Source organism: Physella acuta, unplaced genomic scaffold, assembly GCF_028476545.2.
Source record: "Physella acuta isolate Inbredline_101_S28 unplaced genomic scaffold, ASM2847654v3 ptg000420l, whole genome shotgun sequence".
Classification (NCBI taxonomy): Eukaryota; Metazoa; Mollusca; class Gastropoda; family Physidae; genus Physella; species Physella acuta.
In genome coordinates this window covers 101,954-120,000 of record NW_026731939.1, presented here as the reverse complement: position 1 = coordinate 120,000, position 18,047 = coordinate 101,954, and the positions used below count along the sequence as shown (strand labels likewise).

The following is an 18,047-nucleotide window of genomic DNA, read 5'->3' as shown; positions in this document are numbered from 1 at the left end:
ATATAGATATATAGATATATAGATATATAGATATATAGATATATAGATATATAGATATATAGATATATAGATATATAGATATATAGATATATAGATATATAGATATATAGATATATAGATATATAGATATATAGATATATAGATATATAGATATATAGATATATAGATATATAGATATATAGATATATAACGTTTGAAAATAAACAAATACTTAACTTGTATATTGTGTTATATACAATTATATATTTTAAAATATATGCTTGAATTTAAATGTATAACTATAGGCTACATAGAGATATTTTACAATGTATACGTGTAGTAATCTACATACAATCAAATATCTCTCTCTCCCTCTCTCTCTCTCTCTCTCTCTCTCTCTCTCTCTCTCTCTCTCTCTCTCTCTCTCTATATATATATATATATATATATATATATATATATATATATATATATATATATATATATATATATATATATATATATATATATATATATACACGTATGTGGCACCAGGTTCTGTAAAACAAAGGTGTAACAATTACGAGACATAAATGTATCACCTTATTAGATCCCAGCTGGTGCACATCTAATGAGCATTTAATAAGCGTCCAATTTAAATTGCCGATCCTTCCTGTGTCCGAACCAGCAGCAATAAATGATCATTTGGGACAAAAAGATAAAATGTGAATAAACTGATCTCCAAATATTCGAAGCTCTCGATGATTCTAAGTGTATACCGTATAATGACATTTTTTCAAACACTTTATAGCACTATGAATTGACCGGTGCAACGAACGACCCGAAATACGAACGACCCGTGCTCCAAACAATTCCTAACATGAATGATCAGTGCAACGAACGACCCGAAATACGAACGACCCGTGCTACAAATAATTCCTTACTCGAATGATCCATGCAACGAACAAGACGCCTTACAAACGACCCATTATACGAAAAAACCCCGTGTTACCCAACTCTTTGACGTATAAACTTCCTCGCTATTTGAATGTCTCAGTTAACAAATGACACAGGGTAATTTTAAGCATATTAACTTCTAAACAAATTTCTTGCATCTTCAGTGCAAGTGCCCAAAATAAATAAAAAAATATTTATTTTACTTAACTGTTTACGCTATTATTTGATAGGGGATGTTTTCTTTGTTGGGGGGGGGGGGAGAGGGGGTGCTGGCACTGCAAAGTTCACAGACCATGGACGATAACCCATCCCTCTCGTGTTCCTCAACAAAGGACGTGCTATAACCTCTCACATCGGGGTTAGGATTGGAGGGTATTAACATCCAGTGATCGGGGCGGTTCTCGTTAGCGTTTGTGTTAGGATATATTGTCCGTGTGTGATCATTGTGTGAGTGGATGTGTTAGGTATTGTGTGAGAGGTTCGGGGATGGTGTTTTTTCTCACCGTACACACATAAACACACACACATACACACACACACACACACACATATATATATATATATATATATATATATATATATATATATATATATATATATCTATATATATATATATCCTTTTCTAGCAGCCGCTAGTCGCTTGAACCCTTTAATCGCTGTTGTTTTCTGTCTTCCCTTCCAGCCTGCTAGCTTCTATAGACGCATTTGCTCACATGGATTAGCTAATTGCCTTATTTTAATTAACAAAGTTTCTAATTAACAAAGTTTCTTCCTCAAGAAAACAAAAAAAAAAAACCTGTTGTAACTTGTTTATAATTTGTTAAAAGCAAAACTCTTGACGTCACTTCCTCAGTTTTGAAGCTAAATTGCTCGGCAGACTTTGTGATTTCACGTGATCTGTACTGAACGATTCTCACGATAACTCGAAAAATAATATTTGCATAGGCGGATCTAGGGGTCACCGTCATACTAAAAAAAATATTGGAGTAAAAGTTTGAGTGATATCTATGACTACCAATGTAGGCTTATTTAGCTATCGTTTTCTCCTAAGTTTTTAAGATTTTTAGGTTGAGAATTTTTTGGTACATGATTTTTTTTCTGAAATTTTCTACAACAAAGGCATGAAAGACACATGCCGGAATTAAAACGGGTACATTGGGGCAGACGTCCATTCGAAGTTTTGTAGCATTCGGGCAGACTTCAATTCGGCCAAACGGCATTCGGGCAATTGTCGCTTGGTGAATCGTCCGTCTCTCCTACCTGCAGATAATCACATATTTTGACCACCCCCCCCCCATCCGCCTACACACGCACCCTACTCAAAATAAATTACACCTGAATGACTCGATTATTTTATTAAAGTGTTTTTTCCATTTCTCCCAATTCGTAAATATCGGTCAAATCAGTTCAAAACACAAATGCCACGTAACTAGTTGAATATAGGTAAGTAACTTATCATTGAAATATAAATTTGTTTTCAGAGAGTAAATAACCCCCCTCCGTGGCTTTGTATGTATAAATAATCTACTATTAAAATATAAACGTGCTTTCATAAAGTAAATAACTCCCCAACCTTTCTACTATTTAAACACAACCTACAGTTTTCTCTTAATAACTTTGTGAATAGAAAGGAAATTACACGATTGGCACGAGGCAAATACACAGTGTCAAATCGGAGTTGTGAGTTGTGTTCAGTAAAAATAACACACAGGGACACAAAACAGTTCACTGGTTGACATTTACTGCACACATTTTCATAACTCTCTTGCAGTGTTGGTATCTAGATCTAGCAGCAAGTTTTAAGTACAGTGAAGTATGAATGTAAAACTAATGTGTAGTTACACTCTCTGTCGCTCGGCCACTTCTAAAACCGAGGACAATTTCGAGAGGGACATTTACTCCAAGACTTATAGGGTTGAAAATTACAAAAATTTCACGAACAACTACGTTTTATATGAGGTAAATATGAGGTAGATGGGTTACCTCTCAGTAGGAACTCAGGCCGATGTCCTAGTAGGAATTAGCTAGGTCCATTTCCTAGTAAGACGATGCACTAACTGTACACTCCATATTTTCTTTTTCATTCTCTAACGTGAAATATAAGCAGGAAAAGTTTTGTTATGTGCGTGTGTTTATCATTACTTTAACTATAACTATGTTTCTTACTCTAATATTCTTATTGAGTTATTGATACGTGTGAAAAAAATTAAATCAATACCAACTGGTCTATACTTTTCTATCGGCCCTAAAACAAATACCCCATTCATTTTAAATTTTAAGAATTACGTACCAACATCTAGTATTCTATCTGTACCTACAACACTGATGAAACCATCGGGTCATTAAATCCAAACCAGAGTTTCTTTCAGGCTTTTCTGGGGTTTCTTTCAGGCACCTCTTGGACGTCCACCGCCTCCCCAACCCAACCACGAACAAAATAGAAAAAAGTAATAGTTTATTTAGAAAATATATACTTTACCAGCGTCCAATTCCCCCACCCCCCTCCACTACCTAAAAGAATCAAGCCTCCTCCCATCTGCAGAAATATGTCTGAAAGAAACACTTATCCTAACTACAACTATAGCCCTGACAATCGTATAAAAACAACACGTTCTATTATTAGCAAGCACCAAAGGATCATAAGATCACTCGGATTAGACTCGCTCATCATGCCAGGATAGTGTATCGATACTATGCCAGAATAGTGTATCGATATTATGCCAGAACAGAGTATCGATATCATGCTAACAGTGTATCGATATAATGCCAGGATAGTGTATCGTTATTATGCCAGAATATAGGTATCGATATCATGCTAGCAGTGTATCGTTATTATGCCAGAATATAGTATCGATATCATGCCAGGATAGTGTATCGTTATTATGCCAGAATAAAGTATCGATATCATGCCTGGATAGTGTATCGATATTATGCCAGAATAGTGTATCGATTCCCGGCCGGGAATAGATGGTCCGCGAGGATTAGGCCGTAGAAGCGGATTAGCTTCTTAATCAGCGAAATAACCCTTTTATTACATTCATAATCTATAGTGCCTTAAGGCGGACAGACCGGATAACCTTTATATTCTCCCTACGTACTAATACACATATACACAGACACACACTCGATCGCACACACACCACAGACACACACACAGACACACACACAGACATCGTATTACATTTTTGAAAAGTAGTTTATATTCGCTACTCACCACATTTACCACACGTAAATACAACACAACATTTGTCTGTAACGTTTCGGTTAGGCTTTATGGACCTATTGACATACGTGGAATGATAAGGTCCACCTTTCATCTTCTGGCTAGTGACGTTTCAGTATGGCCATATGGACTCTTTACAGCGTGTTAAGACACTGTCAGAATTTAGTGTGTAGTATAAGTTACTAGTTTAATCGAGTAAATTAGTGTGTAGTTTAAGTAATTAGTTTTTATCGAGTAATTTAATGTGTAGTTTAAGTTACTAGTTTTTATTGAGTAATTTAGTGTGTAGTTTAAGTTACTAGTTTTTATCGAGTAATTTAGTGTGTAGTTTAAGTAATTAGTTTTTATCGAGTAATTTAATGTGTAGTTTAAGTTACTAGTTTTTATCGAGTAATTGAATGTGTAGTTTAAGTAATTAGTTTTTATCGAGTAATTTAGTGTATAGTTTCGAGAACTAGTTTTATCGAGTGATTTTTAGCGGGTTATGATTGCGAGAAATGTTTATAGAATTAATTCACTATATATAATGTTAAGGTGGCTGAGCATAGAGCAGACTACGCCGTCACCTAACATGAAGGTCCCGACAACCTCACCTAAAGGTCCCTAGACTTACCACCATGGTACCGAGACCTCACTTAAAGGTCCCAAGACTTACCACCATGGTACCGAGACCTCACTTTAAGGTCCCAAGACTTACCACCATGGTACCGAGACCTCACTTAAAGGTCCCAAGACTTACCACCATGGTACCGAGACCTCACTTAAAGGTCCCAAGACTTACCACCATGGTACCGAGACCTCACTTAAAGGTCTCAAGACTTACCACCATGGTACCGAGACCTCACTTAAAGGTCCCAAGACTTACCACCATGGTACCGAGACCTCACTTAAAGGTCCCAAGACTTACCACCATGGTACCGAGACCTCACTTAAAGGTCCCAAGACTTACCACCATGGTACCGAGACCTCACTTAAAGGTCCCAAGACTTACCACCATGGTACCGAGACCTCACTTAAAGGTCCCAAGACTTACCACCATGGTACCGAGACCTCACTTAAAGGTCCCAAGACCTTACATCTTGGTAGTATGTTATGTGCCATTCCGTCTGCGAGTGTGCTATTCTTGATGACCATTGCTACAGTAAACGTGTGTTTTGAAGCTTCTAATGAGTGATGAAACGGAAAAGGGCCGGTAGTTATAACGCTGACGGGCGTTTATGTCGAGTATGTATTGTTGCGATCTGTTAGGGTCAGGATTAGGATTAGATATCTATGTCAGGTGCAGTTTAAAGATTTAATACACATGTCAAGTGTTTGACATCTACACATGACATCTTTGTGATTAATATGAGGGCTAGATTCATATTTACGTTTAGGATTATAGTTCGGATCAAAGAAAGGTATGGAAAAAAAGGCAAGGTTTTTTTGTTTAAGGGTCGATGCTAAGGATAGCTTTACGGTTAGATTGAAGGTTAGGGTACGTGAAAAGATCAGGTTTGTGTTTAGGGTTCAGTTGTGATAGTGACAGAGTTATTGTTAGAGTGAGTGTTAGATTAGGTTAACTGTAACAGCTATTGTTAGGGTGGTGTTAGAATAAATTAGCTGTAACAGCATTGAGAAACCAACAATTGTAGTTGTATCGGTGAATCAATAAGTGGACAAAAGGCTATTGTTTTTTTTTACTAGATGATAGGTACTCATTAAGGCTGAATGAACTCAGCCAAGTATGTATTTGATGTTACCTCATCCCCTCCACGTTCCTTTCCCCCGGGCTGTTTCTTAAAATAAACGTCAAGAATTAAACGACAATGATGTTATCTTCACCTTTATGCACAGACGAGAACGCGATAATATTTGTCTGAAATCAAAACCCTATGTCAAAACTATTATCGTCTAACTCGGGGGATAGGACTGGATCGTTTTGGTTGTGTACTGTGTTTTGTCTGCCAATAGCCTTTTGTTTTGTACCGTGTTTTGTCTGCCAATAGCCTTTTGTTTTGTACCGTGTTTAGCCTGCCAATAGCCCCAAGCCCGCGTCTCCATAGACGTCAAACACGCATTATTTTGCCTACAGTCGGGGAAGTGTCAAATTATTTTTATCCTCAGTTTTCTCCGTTTGTGATTTAGTTTCGTACAAACACGATTCCACAGTATAGTCTCGGTGTGTCTACGATAACGATTTGTTTAACCACTAAATCTAACCCTAATCCCTAGTATTTCACTCTAAACTAAAGTGTCATGACTTAATGAAACTAGCTAAATCAACATAAATTACTGCAATAAGGATAACACCTGTTAACTTTGGTCCTGCTTCAGTCCATACACCTGTTTGGAAATAACAGACAAATAGCTAGATCATATGTACGTTTATATATATATATATATATATATATATATATATATATATATATATATATATATATATATATATATATATATATATATATATATATATATATATATATATATATATATATATATATATATATATATATATATATATATATAACGTATATACTTCGGCTTTGCGGACACCAGTAACACCACACCGCGTGTCACCCTCCCTAGTGACGCCACTGGATGTAACACAACGCACTTGACATCGATGTACACCAGGAAAGTTTCCTCCTGAGCCTCCAATGTTTTGCTCGCACATCGCTGGTCATGCGGAACCACGCACCGGCCAGTTGAATGTTGTTGAAGATAGCAGGTTAAGCTGTCTTCACATGCGATGCGAAATTAAGTATTGATTGGAAGCTAAGGCCGCTTCACACGTGAGACAATCGTTTGCGTGAATCGACTTAACTTTTTTGAGTTTACAAGTCCCTATATGTTGGGGTTCTAGGCAATGCTATTTTTTTGTCCTCATAAGAACTGTCTTATGAAAGTATAATATGTTATCGTGTATTTACACATTTTTACTTACTTCACAAATTCTGTATGTCTATTGGTCGTTCTAATATTGCTTTTTTCCAAACTTGATAAATTAAATCCTTTCCCAAGGATTTATAAATAATATATCATTTTGAATTTAATTATTTATTACTTTAGTCGTCAAAAACAAATTTAAAGCTTCAATTGTGTATAACTTCCCTTAGTCCACCCATTTCTGACGGGTATAACCCATGTTAAGGAAAGTAAAGGCGCCTGTAAAAATGATAGTGTGGTCAGCACTATACCCAGCCGCCTTTGTTTCCCTAACGTAAGGTAGGTACCCATCAGAGCTGGATGGACTCAGGGACGTTCTACTGATTTGAACCCGGAATCGAACTCGAGACTCTCGGGTTAGCAGTCTAGTTTTTTTCCGTCAAACTTTATTTACTCTGGTGTAAAATGTTTTTATCAGCTTTGATTTCACAAAGTTTGTAACTGTTTTATTTTGTTAAGGGATTTGTGTAAAATATTTCACGAGCGATCAATGCTTTTATTCGCTTTATTTCCATATGTTTATTGCAATAGAAAGCTTATTATTATAAAATGTTATTTATTAATTTTATTCCCACATAAAGTCAACACATATAACTAAAAATAGCTTGTACCCCCATCTATGTGGAGTACTATTGTACTGTCGGCAAACACATATCTCACCCTTGAGTGCCCACCAATATCTGTCACATAAATCACACATATAGTCTAGGCTCTATACATCTTCGCCTGGACACTACGAATCTCTATAAAACTATACTCGACATTACATTTTATCCATTTCATCAGTCTCTTATTTACAACCACGAAATGTAAAAAAAAAAAACAAGAAAAAAAAAAACTTCTTTGCCCTTATTTCCCGTTTTATTCGCTGCTCGATAATACCTCCCCCAGTCTTTTTTACATACCTAATATCGAGCACGTTCAAACCACCACACTTACTCAACGGCGATTTTTTTTATTATCCTACAACACCATACCCAAAAGGCCAAACCCTTATGAATCCGCCTACCCCAACTATAAACTTACTTTTATTTTCACTTCTTCATTTAATAGGGGTCTTCTACATTAACTGACGGGATATGACCTAAAATATCGTGGCTCTCGTGATGTGATGAGAAATATCGTGGCTCGCGTGATGTGGTTTTACTTTCGTTTTTACGATGTGTCGGAGCAAATATTGTATACGGGCTGTGGGAAGTCATTTTTATGGCGAAGTGTGGGTGTGGGGAGAGTGAGTGTGTGAGGTGGTTGGTTCATCTTCATCATTTTTTCCCGATTGTGCCCAAGACACATGGGGTGAAGTAGATTTCATCTGTTACAATGACAATAAAAGAGTTTAGAAAATCCATTATGTAGTCTATGTTGGATTTAGTCACCTCGATACTAGCAACGATGTGTTACTTTGCAGAGGGTACGACGGGGAGAAAATGGGGGAGGGGGTCTAAAATATGACGTAACAGATTTTTAAAATATTTAGCATTTTTTTAGCATTCGATCGAACAAAGTAGAAAGATGAATAATTTTTTACTATGGAGAAGGTGGAAAGTTTTGATACTACTTTACGAGCGGGTAGTTCTGACTTTTTGTTACGTACTTTGTCAAGTGTGAGAACAAGTATAGATAAACCTTTAAATTGTATAGTCTAATTTTAAGAGTAAATACTGCTAGGTCATCATTTTGTTCATTTCCATAAGTCTATACCGTGAATATATATTTTAGGGGCGTTCATGTGCTCATCTGTTTTTTGATCCTTTGTATTGATGAAGCGAGTGTCTTCCTATGTGCTAAATTGAGTGCATCTGGGTATTCCCGGTCTTTATTTATGAACGTCTAATCTATTAATGTCTTACTTCTATTCTCCCGTCCATTGTTACACAAACCGTACCTCTCCCTGTACGTCTTTCAACTCTTTATCTACATCCTTCACAGACTCCATGTTTACATACTCTACCCTATCCATCACCCCCCCCCCCCCCACCCTCAAACCTATTTGTCAATACACAACAAAACCGCGTATCTCCCCCCCTTCCCCCACCCTCAAACCTATTTGTCAATACACAACAAAACCGCGTATCTCCCCCCCCCCTTCCCCCACCCTCAAACCTATTTGTCAATACACAACAAAACCGCGTATCTCCCCCCCCCCCCTTCCCCCACCCTCAAACCTATTTGTCAATACACAACAAAACCGCGTATCTCCCCCCCCCCCCCCTCCACCCCCAACCCTCAAACCTATTTGTCAATACACAACAAAACCGCGTATCCCCCACCTTCCCCCCACCCTCAAACCTATTTGTCAATACACAACAAAACCGCGTATCTCCCCCCCCCCCCCTCCACCCCCAACCCTCAAACCTATTTGTCAATACACAACAAAACCGCGTATCTCTCCCCTCCCCCTCAAACCTATTTGTCAATACACAACAAAACCGCGTATCTCCCCCCCCCCCCTCCCCCCCCCCCCCCCCCCCCTCAAAGCTTTGAATGGAACAGCATCTGAGACCAACGGAGACCCGCCGTTCTACGGCACTTCCCGTCCCTTTGAGTTCTCTCCCCTGCCATTGTGTCGGTGATTAATTGCCCGGGCTGATTACCCGCGGAACCGTCTCGAAGAATCGATACCGGCTAAGCAGGATCGGCCCGATCGATCAGTGGAATTAATCTGTTTGAATTGGAGATAGCCGATTGTTGTATCCGTTCAAGACAAGCGATGTAGATTTAAATTTGAACAAAAAAAGTTGTTCGGGGCGGTGGTATGGTTGGCGGTGGTCGAGGTCGTCACTGCTTTTTAGGGCGTAGTTCGCATCAACCTGCCATGAATTTAAAAAGTCAATTACGTGGGCGAAAAAAATTAATCGATTACGTGATGTGTAGTGTGATCACGTGATTAGTACGAGAAATTAAGTAAGATTTCTATATTTGTTCTAGTGATCAGACATTCAACTCGTGCCTGTATACTCTTCATTGTTTTCAATTACTTTTGCCTTTTGTTACAATTTATTGTACATATTCCGTGTGGCTTTCATTTTATACTGAGTTCTGTTTTGGACGAAGAGATGATTTACTCAATCGATCTTTATAATCTATTTTTTCACCAAATAAAATGCGAATGCATTGATTGTTTTAAACTGTATGATTCAACATTGTATTGTAATTTTCATACAGTGTAATGAATATAATAATCGTTTAAACACCGTAGTGTCTGAATGAATAAAATTTAAATACAATTAGAAATACCTTTTGCGATAAAGAGTTTCAGCTTGTATTTAATTAATGAAAAGCTTATTAGTTTAAATTTATATTATTTGCAAAGGTAATTAAGCTGATAAATGATAACGATTATGGTTCAAAAGAACTAATGCGGTGAATTAATTATGCTATTAAGATGATGAAAATTATGGGAAGCTAAAACTCATTAGGTTAGTAATTATTGTATTTACTGCATGCAGGAAAAGGATATGAATAGAAGGGATATATATATATATATATATATATATATATATATATATATATATATATATATATATATATATATATATATATATATATATATATATATATATATATGTATGTGTGTATGTGTGTGTGTGTGTGTGTGTGTATGGACATGAACAGTGCTATTGTTGTTGGTATAAGTTCTGCAAGCGACCGACTTCTACCCTAAACCTAACTACTGAGTAATGGCTAGTGAGAAACATTTGGTGTTATCCAACCTCGTATCCCCAGCTAATCAAGACAGGTCTAGAATCAAGCTTCCTGCACAATTCTATGAGAGAAAAAAATCCGTACGCTTTCTGCCCAGTGAGCTTGAAATTAACAAATTGCATTCATTCAACCACATATTTAATCTTTCGCCTTTCCAGATTTTTTTTTCGGGGGATTTTTTTTTTCTTTTCGAAAAAAAAATGCATCTACATCGCGATTTGCTAATTTTCTACATTGTAATATTCAATCAATTTTTACCCCAATTTTCGCGCATTGTGTGAGAAATGCGTCCATGAAACCATTAGCCGAGTTGTTTTTTTTCTCTAGCCGCATGAACGTAAATCTTTAGGACGCCATCTTAACACCGTGTATTTTATTGTCCTATAAAACTTCTGATTTATGGTTATATTTGCTCCAAGCACTCTCACAAAATGTGCGTTAATTAATTATCATCGAATTCAGCCACACACATTCAATCAATTTTTTTTCTTGATAATCTTTTTTTAATCAATATTTCAAACTAATAAGAAATCAATATTAACTACTTGCTATTAAAATATGATTTTTTAAAACAAAATTTACATGTTATCTCATAAATATGAAGTTATTTTTTTAATGGCGCTCCTAGGGAGGGTGGGTGTGGGTGTAGAGTCCCCCATCTCCCCCATACGAACGATAAAGTCTAAATCAGCCTGTGGTTGAAATTATCAATGTTTCCGGTTTTAAGAAATAATGGGTTTCAAGCTAAACCTCTTCTTTTTTTCTGGAACATTCTCTCCAGTTTATATTTTTATGCTAACTGTGGCGTAGGATGATGTTCTCTGTTCTGGGTAAACCCTCATCAGTCTGTCCTGTGGTGTGACACTAGAAAGCTGTGCTCTGCCCTGCTCTATAGCATCTTAATGCTAATCTAAATGTTTAAATAAATATTCGCGCTCAACTATGAGCCATAGTTTTGTGTTTTGTCTAGTGTTCTGGCTGGTTTCTGTTTTGTATGGTTTCTACGGTGGATGATTTCTGGTGAAGCCCATTTATACCAATTTGGTTTTACTAAAACATACCCAATACTATTTGAGTCTCTCTCTCTCCCCCTCCCCCAGAGTGTATTGGTCTTGTGTTCGCGATTGCTTGATGGTTAGTGCTCAGTGGATAGTGGTGTGCAAATAGTCTTGCCCATAGTGTCTGAATAGTGTTGTGCGAATAACGTTGAGTGAATTTTGCTACGTGAATAGTGTTGTTTGAATAGTGTTGTGTGAATAGTGATGTGCAAATAGTCTTGCCCATAGTAACTGAATAGTGTTGTGTGGATAGTGCTGTGTGGATAGTGCTGTGTGGATAGTGTTGTGCGAAGAGTGCTGTGTGAAGAATGTTAAATCATTAGTACTCAGTCGTAAAGTCTGCTATCACCAACGAACGTTTTCAGTCTGTATTCCAATTATACACCCCACAACACGGCCAAACGTATTAGCGGCGCCCTCATTGGGGTCTCATTGATCGGCCTTGAGAGGCCGAGAACCGGAAATTGACCAGTGGTGTGGACAGATGACCAGGGGCAGTAAGGCGATCTCACGTGACCTGACGTAATGCTGCCCTGGACGTTCGAGGCGACATCCTCGGGTTCAATTAAAAGTAAAGGTTGGATTAGCACCTGAAACGAAATTCCACACGGGGTATCCCAATTACTAACTGAATATAATTAAAAACTTTAATAGGATATATAATGTTCACGCAGTAGAATTATAATATTAAATTTCATTTGAATTTATGAAAAAATATCTGTAGCTTACTAAAAGCGTTTTCAGTCCTAAATTTGGGGCTATTTTTAAAGCTGGAAAAATAAATAAAAAATTGATAACATATATGTTGTGAGTGTGAATGATAATGCATTACATAAAAATTCTAACGATATATAGTGTTTTGTGATACCATAACCAAGTATTTCATTGATGCTTTATAAATACGTAAGAAGTCACCACAAACTTCATTTTTGTAGTTACTCAACTACAAGATCAGAACATCGTTTCTACAATCAAACATAAACTTGACATAGTTTTCAATGCACGTTTAAATTTGGTCTAGTATTTTATATATGCGAGCTAAATAAACAGAAACCTTCACGTATTTAGTAAAACCAGACCTATATGATAACACAAAGCATTGTATTTTCCCCACGCTTTGAGTCTGCTAGATTCGAGTAGAGCTTTTAAGATTTTGATGTTAAAATTATCCTTTTGACTCCCTTTTTCCCAACTTTAAAGATCGTGATGTTAAAATTAGCCGCCTGACTCCAGCCTCACAAACTTTAAAGATCGTGATGTTAAAATTATCCTTTTTTACTCTCATCTCCCCAACTTTAAAGATCGTGATGTTAAAATTATCCTTCTGATTCCCCCCTTCCCCAACTTTAAAGATCGTGATGTTAAAATTATCCTTTTGACTCCCATTCTCCCCAACTTTAAAGATCGTGATGTTAAAATTATCCTTCTGATTCCCCCCTTCCCCAACTTTAAAGATCGTGATGTTAAAATTATCCATCTGACTCCCCCTTCCCCAACTTTAAAGATCGTGATGTTAAAATTATCCATCTGACTCCCCCTTCCCCAACTTTAAAGATCGTGATGTTAAAATTATCCTTCTGACTCCCCCTTCTCCAACTTTAAAGATCGTGATGTTAAAATTTATCCTTTTGGCTCCCGCCTCCCCAACTTTAAAGATCGTGATGTTAAAATGTATCCTTTTGACTCCCTTTTTCCTAACTTTAAAGATCGTGATGTTAAAATTATCCTTTTGACTCCCATTTCCCCAAGTTTAAAGATCGTGATGTTAAAATGTATCCTTTTGACTCCCTTTTTCCTAACTTTAAAGATCGTGATGTTAAAATTTATCCTTTTGGCTCCCGTGTTCCTAACTTTAAAGATCGTGATGTTAAAATTAGCCGTCTGACTCCCCCTTCCCCAACTTTAAAGATCGTGATGTTAAAATTTATCCTTGACTCCCATTTCCTTAACTTTAAAGATCGTGATGTTAAAATTAACCGTCTGACTCCCGCCTCCAACTTTAAAGATCGTGATGTTAAAATTTATCCTTGACTCCCATTTCCCCAACTTTAAAGATCGTGATGTTAAAATTATCCTTTTGACTCCCATTTCCCCAACTTTAAAGATCGTGATGTTAAAATTATCCATCTGACTCCCCCTTCCCCAACTTTAAAGATCGTGATGTTAAAATTTATCCTTTGGACTCCCATTTCCCCAACTTTAAAGATCGTGATGTTAAAATTAGCCGCCTGACTCCCATTTCCCTAACTTTAATGATCGTGATGTTAAAATTAGCCGCCTGACTCCCATTTCCCTAACTTTAAAGATCGTGATGTTAAAATTAGCCGCCTGACTCCCATTTCCCTAACTTTAAAGATCGTGATGTTAAAATTAGCCGCCTGACTCCCATTTCCCTAACTTTAAAGATCGTGATGTTAAAATTAGCCGCCTGACTCCCATTTCCCTAACTTTAAAGATCGTGATGTTAAAATTAGCCGCCTGACTCCCATTTCCCTAACTTTAAAGATCGTGATGTTAAAATTAGCCGTCTGACTCCCGCCTCCCCAGGTCGTTACAGATGCCTCGCCGATCGATCGTGCGGTGAAAAATTCAATGCGCTTCCTAACGATTCAATTTAAATTCACAAAAGGAGAATGTGCCAACAAACGGCTTCAGTGCAAACACCGCAGCCAATGCGCATGTCAGTGGGAATTGAAATACATCTCGCCATTGTCGGAAATTTCGTTACCACTCGCGTCGGTCAGAAATAGATGTGTCGCAATTCTTCAGGCATTGTTATTTCGGTGCGGTTTAACTTCGATGAAAGAGATCTCGCACGATTTAACTTAAAAAAACATGTTTAAAAAGTTCCCTTTCAAACCTGACGGTCTATAGGGCAAGTGAAGTAGAGTTCACTTGTTTCTGTGACCTCGGCATTATACCCAGCCGCCTTTACTTTCCCTAAAATATGTTTATTTTTTTTAAAACGTCGTCTTAAAGGCTTGCTGTTAAGTAAAAATGATAATTCAGTTTTATTGTTCATGGTTATTGATAACTTTTTAGAACGCGCACTGGTGTCGCATTAATGACGGGGTTTAAAATTAAATTGGGCGCTTTAGAGGAAATAAGATTTTTCACAATAAATGTGTAGCGAGGACAAAAAGAGTATTTGATAATTTAATGGCTGACCAGTGATCGCAAAGTTTAATGCTTTAGCCATTTGCACGGTAACTGTTGAGTTTAAAATAAGTTTTTTTTCAGCTTTATTAACACTTAACTGAATATATTAAAAACGTTAACTAAATGAACAAAAACACATTTAAACCAGCGTTACTAGTAAACATTAACGTCATACGAATGCTGCCTGTATGTGGTTTAGATAACTTACCAAAGAAAACATAAGACAAAATCATGTCAGCACTTGTATGTAGAAGAATGTATTTATCCAGGTGGGCATAGGAGACGGATGGACACTTGTTTCCACCTAACCACTTTCTATAAATTCCCTTTACATACAATGTAAAAGTTTAACAAAAATGCAATAATTAATTAATTCTACTCCTGTTTTAGATCAGTTTCAATTATTTAGAACCAGAATTATTTTTTTAAATCTCTTAATTAGTATTCTAATTTAAATCTCAAATTTTTTTAAAATAATTTTTTTTATCTCTTTCAAATTTTTTCCTTGCCAGGTTCGGATCTCTCAAGCATTAACTTTCCACCGAGCCCAACCCCCCTCAATGCTGCTGTCGCCCAACATGTCTGCTAAAGTTGAAACGTTTTCCTCGGTAGCCGGACAAATGGCGGACACGTCCTTACAGAAGAGATGTTCCTCCAATGAAATGACCGGATGAGATCGGACCCAAGGTGATCATTAAGTCCGTTTCATTTTATTATTTTTCACATCACTGATCCGAAACTTTTTTAAAAATTAAAAATTCTTTGACCCGAAATGGGGCCACAGCTTACCTTGCATGCTGTTTCTGGTTCCACCATTTCTTTTCTCTCCTGGTCACGTGACAGTATAGGACTTGTGGGCGTAGTCTTCGTTTGTTAGATCTATTCCCGGAAATCTGACATTTAGTTCCTAACACATTTTAAATTGGTGTTTCTACTTCTGTAAGGGAGCTAACAACCGATTTTTGTTTTAAATTCGTTGAAATGTCCTATAATTCATAAATAAGTGACTCTTATAAAAGCTGGACGGCTGTTGTTATAAAAAAAATGCTAATGTTTGTTTGAAAAATTATTCCAAGTGAAATTAATCAAATGTTTCACGTTTTATAAGTAACGCTTGGTAGCTCAGTAAAAAGAAATCGATCTATCAATCTATCTAGTTTAACACATATAGCCACGGTTTTATTTCGACGTCCACTCTCACATTTCTCGCCATCCTAATTTATTTTGGTGTATTCACAAAAAATCACAGGGACTTCGTACCTTTACTTCCGGGTATAACATTTCTGACGTCACATGTGTTCCGTATAATTCCCTCTGACGTAACCGTTTGCAGCCCAACCTCTCTGATCTCGCACCACCACCTCCCACCCAGCCCGAACCAAATCGTTTCTTTCCTTTTTTTTTCACCTCTGATTTGCTTACCTAAAATTTCAAAATTGTCTTCAAGGAAGACTTGGATTTTTTTGCTGCCAAAGGCACCGGGGGATTAATGGCGTCGGTCGCCGCCTGGCTGCCCTTTGCCAGGGCATCCGCCATCGGCTGGGTGCCCATATCCCAGAATCCCCTCCCCACCCCTACAGTCCGCCCGGAAACACGGCGAGGGGATGAGAAGCTCAAGATCAACGTCAGCGGGCGACGGTTCGAAACCTGGCGAACCACGTTGGAGAAGTTCCCGGATTCGCTGCTCGGCTCTAACGAGAAGGAATTCTTCTACGACGAAGATTCCGGGGAGTATTTCTTCGACCGCGATCCTGATATCTTCCGGCACATCCTGAATTACTACCGCACGAGCCGGCTGCACTACCCCAAGCACGAGTGCATCAGCGCCTACGACGAGGAGCTCGCCTTCTTCGGGATTTTACCGGACATCATCGGCGACTGCTGCTACGAAGACTACCGAGACCGGAAACGGGAAAACAGCGAGAGGTTGATCGACGACGAGAAGAGCGAGAACGGCGACTACGACCCGGCCATCTGCCTCCGGGAAAAAATGTGGCGGGCGTTCGAGAACCCGCACGTCGGCACCGTCGCTTTAGTCTTCTACTACGTCACCGGGTTTTTCATCGCCGTCTCCGTCATCGCCAACGTCATCGAAACGGTCCCGTGCGGGAAAGTCCGCGGGGCTAGCAAAGAAGATTCCTGCGGGGAGCGATTCTCCGTGGCGTTTTTCTGTCTAGACACCGCCTGCGTCATGATCTTCACGGCGGAGTATCTTCTCCGGCTCTACGCGGCTCCGGACCGGTGCAAGTTCATGCGCAGCGTCATGAGCATCATCGACGTCGTGGCCATCATCCCTTACTACATCGGCCTGGCCATTCCCAACAACGATGACGTCAGCGGCGCCTTCGTCACGCTGAGGGTGTTTCGGGTGTTCCGTATCTTCAAGTTCTCCCGGCACTCGCAAGGATTACGTATCCTGGGATACACACTCAAGTCCTGCGCCAGCGAGCTGGGGTTCCTGCTTTTCTCACTCACCATGGCTATCATCATCTTCGCCACCATCATGTTCTACGCCGAGAAGAACCAGGAAGGCACTACATTCACCAGCATTCCCGCAGCATTTTGGTATACCATCGTCACCATGACAACGCTTGGGTGAGTATAATTTTTTTAGCATTCTTACGCTCTCTTTATTTATTTATTTATTTTGTATTACGCAGACGTCATATAATTTAAATTTAATCGACATACTACTAATATCAACTATTTTCTCTCTGTATATCTTTTGTTTTCTCTAAAATAACGCACACCTTTGTTAAACAAATACATATATGCTTTTAGTGTAAGTCTAAATAGCACTAAAACACAATGTTAGCATTACTTACTAAAACATACTGGCACATATATACGTAAGTATGAGTCTACAAAGTACTAAAACACAATGTTAGCATTATTTACTAAGACTAACTGGCACCAGATGATGCTGGTAGTTGTGAAGAGCTCATTGATTCTTCCGGCTCGATTCATTGGTTGATAAAGATTTTTTGTTCACTATTTCATCTGATTATTTTATCCCTTCATATCTGCCCATAAAAACATGCACTGTACCAAATCAATTG

At 38.1% G+C, this 18,047-nt stretch overlaps 1 protein-coding gene across 1 annotated transcript; it reads left to right on the top strand.

Moving 5' to 3' along the window:
* Positions 1-15,508: 15,508 nt before the first annotated feature.
* Positions 15,509-17,587, top strand: LOC131942697 (potassium voltage-gated channel protein Shal-like). The gene is made up of 2 exons (XM_059302605.1): positions 15,509-15,675; positions 16,436-17,587. The coding sequence occupies exon 2, from the start codon at positions 16,478-16,480 to the stop codon at positions 17,585-17,587; it is 1,110 nt and encodes a 369-aa protein (XP_059158588.1). The 5' UTR covers positions 15,509-15,675; positions 16,436-16,477.
* The last annotated feature ends 460 nt before the right edge of the window (positions 17,588-18,047 follow it).